General features: G+C 47.2%; 1 protein-coding gene across 1 annotated transcript; it reads left to right on the top strand.

Moving 5' to 3' along the window:
* Nucleotides 1-3,232: 3,232 nt before the first annotated feature.
* Nucleotides 3,233-9,088, top strand: ITGAE (integrin subunit alpha E). The gene is made up of 8 exons (XM_073316006.1): nt 3,233-3,243; nt 3,983-4,092; nt 4,617-4,687; nt 5,255-5,372; nt 5,965-6,120; nt 6,708-6,832; nt 8,001-8,152; nt 8,920-9,088. Exons 1-8 carry the CDS (start codon nt 3,233-3,235, stop codon nt 9,086-9,088), a joined length of 912 nt encoding a protein of 303 aa, XP_073172107.1.
* The last annotated feature ends 607 nt before the right edge of the window (nt 9,089-9,695 follow it).

Genomic DNA, 9,695 nt, shown 5'->3' on the forward strand with positions numbered 1-9,695 from the left:
ATTAGGGGTGCACAGCTAACATTAATTCTGGCATTTCCTAAATTGAGTGATTGGCTTTGCAACCTCAATGTTCTTTAAACATAATTTTTGTGTGCGTGTGTTGTGTGTTAGATTGCATGCATCTGAAATAGGTTTTATAGGTCAGCCATTGAAGAGTAGAGTATTTGTCTGTTAGGTGTATTCTCCTAGGATACTAACATTAGGTTAACATACTCAAGCTCAGAGTTATAGGTGACTTTCATCTTTATTAACCATGTAAACACTGCATGGGGATTTCTACAATTCTAATTAAAACTCCCGAACTCCTACTCTGCCCGGATCTAACTCATGTAAACTTAAACTAAAATGGAATAGCTGTCAGTGACCTCTATCCCATCTTAGCCTACAACAGAGCTCCTCTCTTCAGTGCACTTTGGTATCCTCTGTCACCCTTTTCTGTGCCTGTGGGTTTTATCATCAGGTGTTAGCCTGTAGACGCTGGGCTCAGCTCTGGGTCTAAGCATGTCCTGGTTATGTGCTGAGGAGCTTTCTGTCAGTTCTATCCCTTGTATATAAACTCCATAGCTATTTTGCCCATACAGAAAAGGCCACGTCCATCATGCATCAGTTAATATGTGATGCACACGGCTTTTTATTTATTTATTTCGTGAAAACACCTTTTCAGAGCCCTGTCTGAACATTAATTCCTCATTCCTCAGAACACCCCTGTGGGAGGAAGATCAGTTTTAGCCTCCTTTTATGAGTGGGGAGATTAAGGCACAGAAAGGAAGTGACTTGTTTATACAGCAAGTCATTGGCAGAGCTGTGTTTAGAATTTAGGAGTTCCTGGTTCCCAGCTCTGTGTTCTTTCCTCCAGCCCTTGCTACCTCCCAGTTTTAAGCAATTCCATGGCATTATTCGTAAGATTAGAGGTTTGCCCCATGGCTGTAGTTTTGCCTTTCCCTTCTGCTGGTGTGCTGTGTGCACTGGTTGTCTGCGTGACTACCCCAGAGATGGCTGCATTTCAGGGGGGAAATGATTCTAATGTAGTTTTATAAAGCATTTCTGACGGAAGGGGCCTTATAAACATACTGTATTATTAGACATGCACTACGCCAAAAGATGCATGCACAATTCAAGAAGCATACCCACCCCCATCCCTACTCCTGCTTCAGAAGTTCAGAGCCCTGAGATACCCCCCAACCCACCCCCGAATGCCACAATCTGCTCTAAATGGCTCTGGTATGAGTTCTGGAGCTACAGTCTCACTTAAGCCCCGTGTCTCCTCAAAGTGTGATTGTCTGTCATAGAATATCAGGGTTGGAAGGGACCTCAGAAGGTCATCTAGTCCAACCCCCTGCTGAAAGCAGGACCAATCCCCAACTTTTGCCCCAGATCCCTAAATGGCCCCATCAAGGATTGAACTGACAACCCTGGGTTTAGCAGGCCAATGCTCAAACCACTGAGCCATCCCTCCCCTAACGGAGTGGCTTTGCAGGAAGGAACCCATACAAGCCTGATTTTGGCAAAGCCTGTGACACACATGCAAAGCCAAAGATAAACATGATATAGACAAGCCGTGGTCTCTGTCCCCCTGGCAATCTCAGGAGAGAAATCAATGTTCACAGGTTTGCAATAAGTACAGATGCCTCTCCAAACCCAGCCTCCCAGCCTTTTGAATTTTGCTCATGGCTGGTTCTGTTGGCAAAGATTTCACAGCACATTGCTTACAACAGTCTCTAAGCTACCTTCCCTTCCTACATAGGTGGGCAGATTATCTCATAATTTTCCACAATAGAGTTTCTTGCAACTCTCTCTGAAGCAGACAGGCTACTAGACTAGACTTCGTTATTCACCTTCAAGTCTCTCCTTAAAAAATCTCCCCTGGCCTGATGGCTAAAATACCCCGACAAGAGTACTCCCAGCTATCTTCGAAACACCACTGACTTCCTGAGGAAACTACAATCCATTGGTGATCTTCCTGAAAACACCATCTTGGCCACTATGGATGTAGAAGCCCTCTACACCAACATTCCACACAAAGATGGACTACAAGACGTCAGGAACAGTATCCCCGATAACGTCACGGCTAACCTGGTGGCTGAACTTTGTGACTTTTGTCCTTAACCCATAACTGTTTCACATTTGGGGACAATATATACCTTCAGATCAGCGGCACTGCTATGGGTACCCGCATGGCCCCACAGTACGCCAACATTTTTATGTCTGACTTAGAACAATGCTTCCTCAGCTCTCGGCCACTAATGCCCCTACTCTACTTGTGCTACATTGATGACATCTTCATCATCTGGACCATGGAAAAGAAGCCCTTGAGGAATTCCACCATGATTTCAACAATTTCCATCCCACCATCAACCTCAGCCTGGACCAGTCCACACAAGAGATCCACTTCCTGGACACTACAGTGCTAATAAGTGATGGTCACATAAACACCACCCTATACCGGAAACCTACTGACCGCTATTCCTACCTACATGCCTCCAGCTTTCATCCAGACCACACCACATGATCCATTGTCTATAGCCAAGTTCTACGATACAACTGTATTTGCTCCAACCCCTCCCCCAGCACCTGCCGTGAGATGTGATGGCATAACTGGCCAGAGATTGCCGTGTTTGTTCTCTTGGGTTTGTGGGGGAACAGCAGTTGGTGTCTGTGCTGATAGGTGGATAGAAGGGTTGTCATGGAGACAGCCTAGATAGTGTAGGGGAGAGAGCTAGAGTAGCAGTGTATCTATAAAGGAGGAAGGGTTGGTTTTAGCTTTGGAGTGTTTAAAAAAACCAAAACCAACAAACCCCCAACAATGCCCTTGCTCATTTCAGCAGAGAGTGAAGTAGACAATACCCCCAGCATGTGTCATTTCCCAGTGCAGTGCGGGAATCTCTTAGGACTGGGGGATCTGCCTTACTGCCCACTACATAGATGAGTTGGGCTCCCCTCACTTCCAGTGAGGGAATTGGGCAAGTCCCCTTGGGACCTATTGCTTGGTCGTGGCCCACCTGACCTGACTCAGTATTTCAGACAATATGCTGCTTGCTTCAGCACAGCGGGGGTAGAGAATCAGATGAATGATGTCTCCCTGCCCCATACCGCCAGCTAAGGCAACTGGCATTGCTGTGGGTAATGGTTGGACTGGAGGTGCAGGTGACTAGGGTAAGGTGGAGCATATTAAGGTGGAAGCCTTCCCTGTCCATCTCTTGTTAATAGCACAGGAAGGGACCCACTGGTGACAATGACAGGATGGTGGGAGGGAATGGTGGGAAGACTTCCCCCTTCCCTCCCCACCCAAGAGTCTGCAAGAGAAATTGGATAAACCTGGCAGATGTTGCCATATGCAATGCAATCCCAGGCTCTTCCCTAAACTGGGAAATGTCGGGTCTTGCACCATACTGCATCTTGTCGAATAGCTATTGAGAACAGTGATGGTTATTTATATGACCAGCCGCTGGTTGGCACTGTCCACATACCCCATGGTATTGTAATGGGAAAAGCTGTAACGCCAGGCACTAAAAGCTGGGCTGCGAGAGCTGCTGCCAAGCTAAGGTGGTGGGGGGGAAGTGAGAGACCTTTCGCTTCCTTTATTGAACTGCGAAATATCTGTCTGGCTGTGATGATCATAGAATCATAGAATATCAGGGTTAGAAGAGACCTCAGGAGGTCATCTAGTCCAATCCCCTGCTCAAAGCAGGATCAATCCCCAATTTTTGCCCCAGATCCCTAAATGGCCCCCTCAAGGATTGAACTGACAACCCTGGGTTTATCAGGCCAATGCTCAAACCACTGAGCTATCCCTCCCTCCCGATGATGAGTTAAGTCTACCCAAGGGTCAGACACAACAGTGACCTATGGGAACATAGAGGGGAAGCCAGCATGGTTGGCTTGAGCTGATAGTTACATAGATTTCTCCCTTGTACTTTGCAATGAGAACAGACCCCGCTTCCTCATTCCCACCCTGCCCTTCTTATTTCTCCATTTTCTTTAGGGTTTTGGCTACTTCCTCAGTGGAGGACAATCCAAGCAGGCAGCTCGGTAGGCTGAATAAGTGTACTCTTACCTCCAATGGGCTCCACTGCGAGGAAGTTGGCCTGAGAGGTACAGTCTGGCTCAGTCTTCCCAGTAGTTGCTCTGAATTGGTTTTGAACGGGATGGGGACGTTGCAAACGCTAGCAAGTGCCATCACAGAGAGACTCGGGCAGGAGGCAGAGAGAACTTCCTGACGCATGAAGGATCTCTAGGTCATCACTCAGCTTTGATGGGAAAAGAAATCCAAATGCACACTGCCATGGTTTGGGGGGAAGCTTATCTTAGTGTTTGGAGACCGTCTAACTTGAAGCCTACTTCAAAGCCCATTGGAATCCATGGGAAAACTTGGTGTGTTTCCATGGTGCCCATCACCACAGTAGTTGAACTTAGCATATTAACAGATGGATTAACTGTATAGGCTACTCCTAAAGCCCTCACACTGAATTAGCAGCCTTTGTCTGAGTGTATCATGTCTGCCCAAGGATGAGAAATGTTGAGATGACCGGTGCTAGGAAACCTACGAGGCATATTTCCATTTAATTAAATTCCCCCCCTTTCTGCTTGATTTATTTTATTTTTTTAACACTATTTAGGAAATATTCAAAAGTCAAAAAATATCCAGGATGGTGGCATAGTGATAGCCAGAAGCGCAGAATGGATCCTGGTAAGTAGATTGGCAGATCCTCAGGGCTTGGAATGTCTGTTTGTAATGTACAGTATCCATTTGCTGCAATATATAAAGAATCAGAACTAATACTGCTGTGTACTGATGGCATCCTGGCAGTCAGTGGGCCTCTAGCCTCAAGCATTATTGCATTGCCATGCAGGTGACAAGGTTTGAGGACCTCTCTTCAGTTGTGGGGAGGGCTGTACCTTTGAGTCTTCAAGGGGAAACGGTGCTTGGCAGATGCCATCCCTCCCGAGAGGAGGCGGAAAGGAGGCTAAGCAGAAGGTGTTTGAACTGGGCAGAGACTTGGACTTGGCTGATGTGCTGCTGTTATCTCTGGAGCCCGGTTGACTTGTGTGTGTTTTAAATCTAACACCACTTCCTGGCTGTCCTGGATTGAAGCCTCACCCTTTGCTTTGGTTAAGCATTGAAGTCCAACACAACCCAGGCATGATTATTGGTCCCCTGGCCTGATTGATTCTGAAGTGTTGCCAGTTGGTTTCTTTGCACATCTTTGGTCAGTTTGCTCATTACTTATCAGCGTTGCCCTCCCTTCCCCCACAGGCTTGCCTGCAGAAAAAGTGGCACCGGGCCCTTAGCATCACAGAAGAGTTGAATGGAATTTGTACCCAGCTCACAGCAGACTTCCAAGAGAAGGCTTTCCTTAACCTTGGCAATATCAGTATGGAAGCAAAGCGAGCAACTTGTCTGTGGGGAGGGACCTTGACAATGGGAATTGCCTCTGTGCTGTCCATGACTTCAGTTCCATTCCAGCTCCGCTCCCCTGACACCAGATGCCTCTGAGCACCAGCCAGGTGGCTTCTATTGCCTGCTAGGAGTATCTAAGAACCAGAGTTTGAGCTGAATTTTGCCATCTGTTATACAAATGTGGCTCTGCGGATTTCACTGGGGTTGTGCGGGGGGACATCAGGGTAGAATTTGGCCCTAGGCATTCTTGAATAACTGTGTGTACTTATGTTCTGTTACATGCCTTGTGCATCCTGCATGATCAGGCACTGAGGGACAGATTTTTAAATGCATTTAGGTGTCTAAGGATTCCAGCAGGCATCTAGTGGTATTTTCAAAAGTGCATAGGCACCTAATTCCCACTGATCTAAATCTTTAGGGATCTAAATACCTTTAAAAATCTATCCCCTAGCATGCTGGTTTGGGAGACCCTCTGGGGGTGGGTTATGATAGAGAAATATATCTGCATCATAACCTGTTAGTTAAAAACTTGTGTTTCTAAAAACTATTTTATTTTGGTTCTGTAGTTGAGACCAAATTTAACAACAGGGACCAAAATAACAACAACAACAAAATCAACGTTACGGACACTGACAACTTCATCGGTGCAGACAGTGCCCTGGGCATCAGCACAGCTGTCGATAGCACCTCCAACAATTCAAGAAGCAGCCATGCATGCGAAGGTATGTGCTAGCCTAGGTGGTCTCATGAGTCAGGGGAGTAGGGTGGAGAGGTGTGTTAGATGGGAGCTAAATAACTTTCAACCCACTGTTGGGAGTGAGCTGGGTAGGAAAAGGGGGAAGATGAAGGCTGATTTGTGGTGATGTGTAGTAATCATCGTAGTAATTTAGTCACTGAGCTTTTCCTCGAAGTCTCTCAGTATTGGTGTAGTACTGGTGGAGTTCCCAAGTGTAAACCGCCATACAATATCAACTAGATCTACTCTGAGTGTGGCTGGATGACATGCTGGTAAAATCAGCGGCTACACCAAATTGGTGCTCCCATCGTTGCTAGCACTGATGAAGCTGCAGAACCAGGAGTCGCTTCAACAGAAGCTGAGCGAAAATGCAGCCGTTTTGGACACAGGTTCCAGAGCCCCGGGTGTTGCATATGATTTTGGGGAAATAATTCCTGTTCCTCTCCCCTTTTTCATTATTGCTAATTATGTGGTTCCCAATTTGCAAAGCTGGGGAAGGTTGGGGTTCCTGACCTCTTGCTTATGCTGCTCTGTCTTGTTGTCCTTTCAAATGTCTACTTTTAACTCTCCTAGCAGACTCAGGGACAGAGATCGCCATTGTTCTGGATGGATCAGGAAGCATCGAGCCTGAGGATTTTGAAAGAGCCAAGGGTTTCATCTCCAACATGATGACGTCATTCTGGAGGAAATGCCCAGAGGTGTGTGCTCTGCTCTTCCTCCTGACCTGGGCAGGCGTCTCAGAGTCTTGTCATGTTTCAATAGACAGAATAGGCTGTGATTTCCCAGGGATACTGAAAAGTCTTCTGGGTTATGCACAGGGCTGGGAGTCAGGAGATCTGGATTCCAGCCTCAACTCTTGCCTGACTTAGTGTTTGAGCAGTTCACTGACCATCTGTGCCTCAGTGTCCCCTTCTGTAAAATGGAGTAATTCTTTTTATACTATGCTTACCTCCATGCTGTCTGAGCACTTTACCAGCCCGATGAGAAACTATGCTACTGGAATCTGTGTTCCTTGCCCTCCCTCCCTCCCACTCCTGTTCCGATTTGATTGTGGAACAGCTATGCTGAAGCAGTGTGGTTTGTATTTTGCCCTGGTTTTGTACCTTGCAGAGTTGTTGTGCTGATCGGCTGCTTGATGTTAAAGTGCTCTCAGATCCTCAGATGCGTGGTGCTAGTTAAAGGGCAAACTAAAAGTTTGACTAAATTTTAACACGATGGATTTTGAAATATCCAGAGGGTCTGTATCAGTCTGTCTCTCCTGAGGGATTTAGTGCAAGAGTGAAACCACACAGAGACAAGGAGAACTGGAGCGTGGAGACTGGTTGGAGGAGCGACTAGATCAGCATGGGGGTGGGTTTTCATTCTTGCTTTTGGGTTAGTCTAGGTGCTTTAGACGGCTTATCACGCAAAACTTCCACGGTACTTTGAAGCACAACCGAGGAAAATAAACTACAAGAGAAAGAAAGACATCTCAGCCATTACATTTAATTACAGTGAACATGGTACTTGGGAATGTCGAGAGGCTGACGACAGGGCCAGGGAAGATTGGGCCAGATTAGAAGTTCAGATGGATAAAATGGATAAAAATAGCAGCACTTGAGCAAAAGAAATTGCACGCTGTTCTCCGACCTGTGGAACTGTCCAAGCAGGGGCTGCCAGAATACAGGGTGTGATGAAAGCAGAGGGATAAAATGGGAGGGAAATAGATCCATATGCTAGCTACTGTGTGCTCCATATAGAGTCAAGAATAGCTGAGGAGACACTTCCCATCCACTGTACTTAATGCCAAGCTTGGCACTTGGAGAAAGTGGTCTGGGGATCGCTGCCTTGGCTCTTGCCTGGCCTCACTGGTTCTGCCTTTCCCAGGGTACGTTTGCTGTGGTACAGTACGGAGCAGAGATCCAAACTGAATTTGACCTGCAGGAAAGCAGCAACAAGTCTACTGCTCTCTGCAAGGTCCATAACATAATGCGGCTGGGCTCTGTGACCAAGACTGCATCTGCCCTGCAGCACGTGCTGTGAGTTACACGCCCTCGAGAACTCTAGAGCCCCCCTGGGATTTCTTCTGCTTCATGCTCGTGGCGTATCTCTCCTTAAATTGCTCCCCGCAGACACCCTCTGATCCCGCCTTGTGTCTTCTTCTCACAGCCTGGAGCCTCTCCCTTTCCTCCATTCATAATGCATCCCTGGCCCAAAGGTCCCACTGACAGAGGGGGTCTGGATGTGACTCCCCCTGGAATCCATCAGGTCTGTTCCAGGTATCCTCCATTGGAGGGGTGGTTAAAGGGCAAAGCTGGGGTTCCCTCCCAGCTGCCTTAAGAACATTAGAACCTGCCTTCAGATTCAGAGTTCCCCTTGACCTAGTGGGGGGAGGAGGGAGTAAGGCCTAGTGGATAGAGTACAGGACTGGGATTCAGGAGACTTGCGTTCTATTCCTGGCTCTGTCACTGTTCTGATGGATGACCTCAGGCAAGGCATGTCTCCTCTCCATGCCTCGTTTATAATGATACTGACCTGCTTTGTAACGCGCTCTGAGATCATTTGATGAGAAGCGCTGTTTTAAGAGCTAGGCATTATTACCCTGGATGGAGTGATCCTGTCCCTGAAGAGCACAAACCCATCTGCTAATGACTTAGTGTCCTCCACATGTGTTAGTGCAGTGGGAACTTTCTCGCATGCTGGAATTTCAGGGAGCCACCATCAGCCCGTTGATGACCTTGACAGACATACAGCTGTGCACATGTAGCGTGTTCCATAAAACGCATCCGGGTTTGCATTCCTGCAGAGATGCGATCTTCAATGAAAGCCGCAGTTCGGTCAAGGATGCTCACAGGATGATCCTTGTCATGACCGATGGGGAGATCTTTTTGGACTCACTGAGCTTAACGGATGTGATGAGCTCCCCGAAAATGGCCACAATCGAACGTTACGCCCTTGGGGTAGGTGTGAAGTGACGCGTGAGCCCAACTCCTTTGCTATAGCTCGTTTCAAAGACAAAAAGCAATTAGAGGGAAGTGGAAAGGACTGCTAGGACCAGCAACTTCCACGGATAACAATGTGAGTAAGGGCTACCTGTTTAGAGTGACATTCCTCTGTTGATGCGTGTACTCAGAAACTTTGGTAGTGAGCCAGGGAATAAGGAGAGGGTGAGTGGAGAGGAAATCTAGGGTGGCCTAAGCATCCAGTCTGAAATACCCAGACTTCCTTGACCCAGTCAGCCTTCCATTCTTCTGGGTGCCGTAGAGTTTATTGTGTATAAATAAGATCCTAAACCCTGAGGTGCTGTCTGCTCTGTGGGAAATCCTGGAATCCACATGGCACTTCTCTCAAGAGCAAGGGAAAAGCAAAACTTTCCCTCCCCTCACACTCCAGGGTGTGACACTAAATTCTTGGGATCCTCTGGGAGAAAAACCTTTTTATCAATGTAAGAAGGTGGCGATGATTAATGAATTAGCTAATTTATTGTTATGGCCCCATCTGCTGTTCAGTCTGGTTACACTCTGAGCAGAACTTCACAGTGATGTAGAATAAAGTCTGCTGGCCCAGTGAGCTCAGATGAAT

The sequence above is a fragment of the Lepidochelys kempii genome, chromosome 17, assembly GCF_965140265.1.
Source record: "Lepidochelys kempii isolate rLepKem1 chromosome 17, rLepKem1.hap2, whole genome shotgun sequence".
NCBI lineage: Eukaryota > Metazoa > Chordata > Testudines > Cheloniidae > Lepidochelys > Lepidochelys kempii.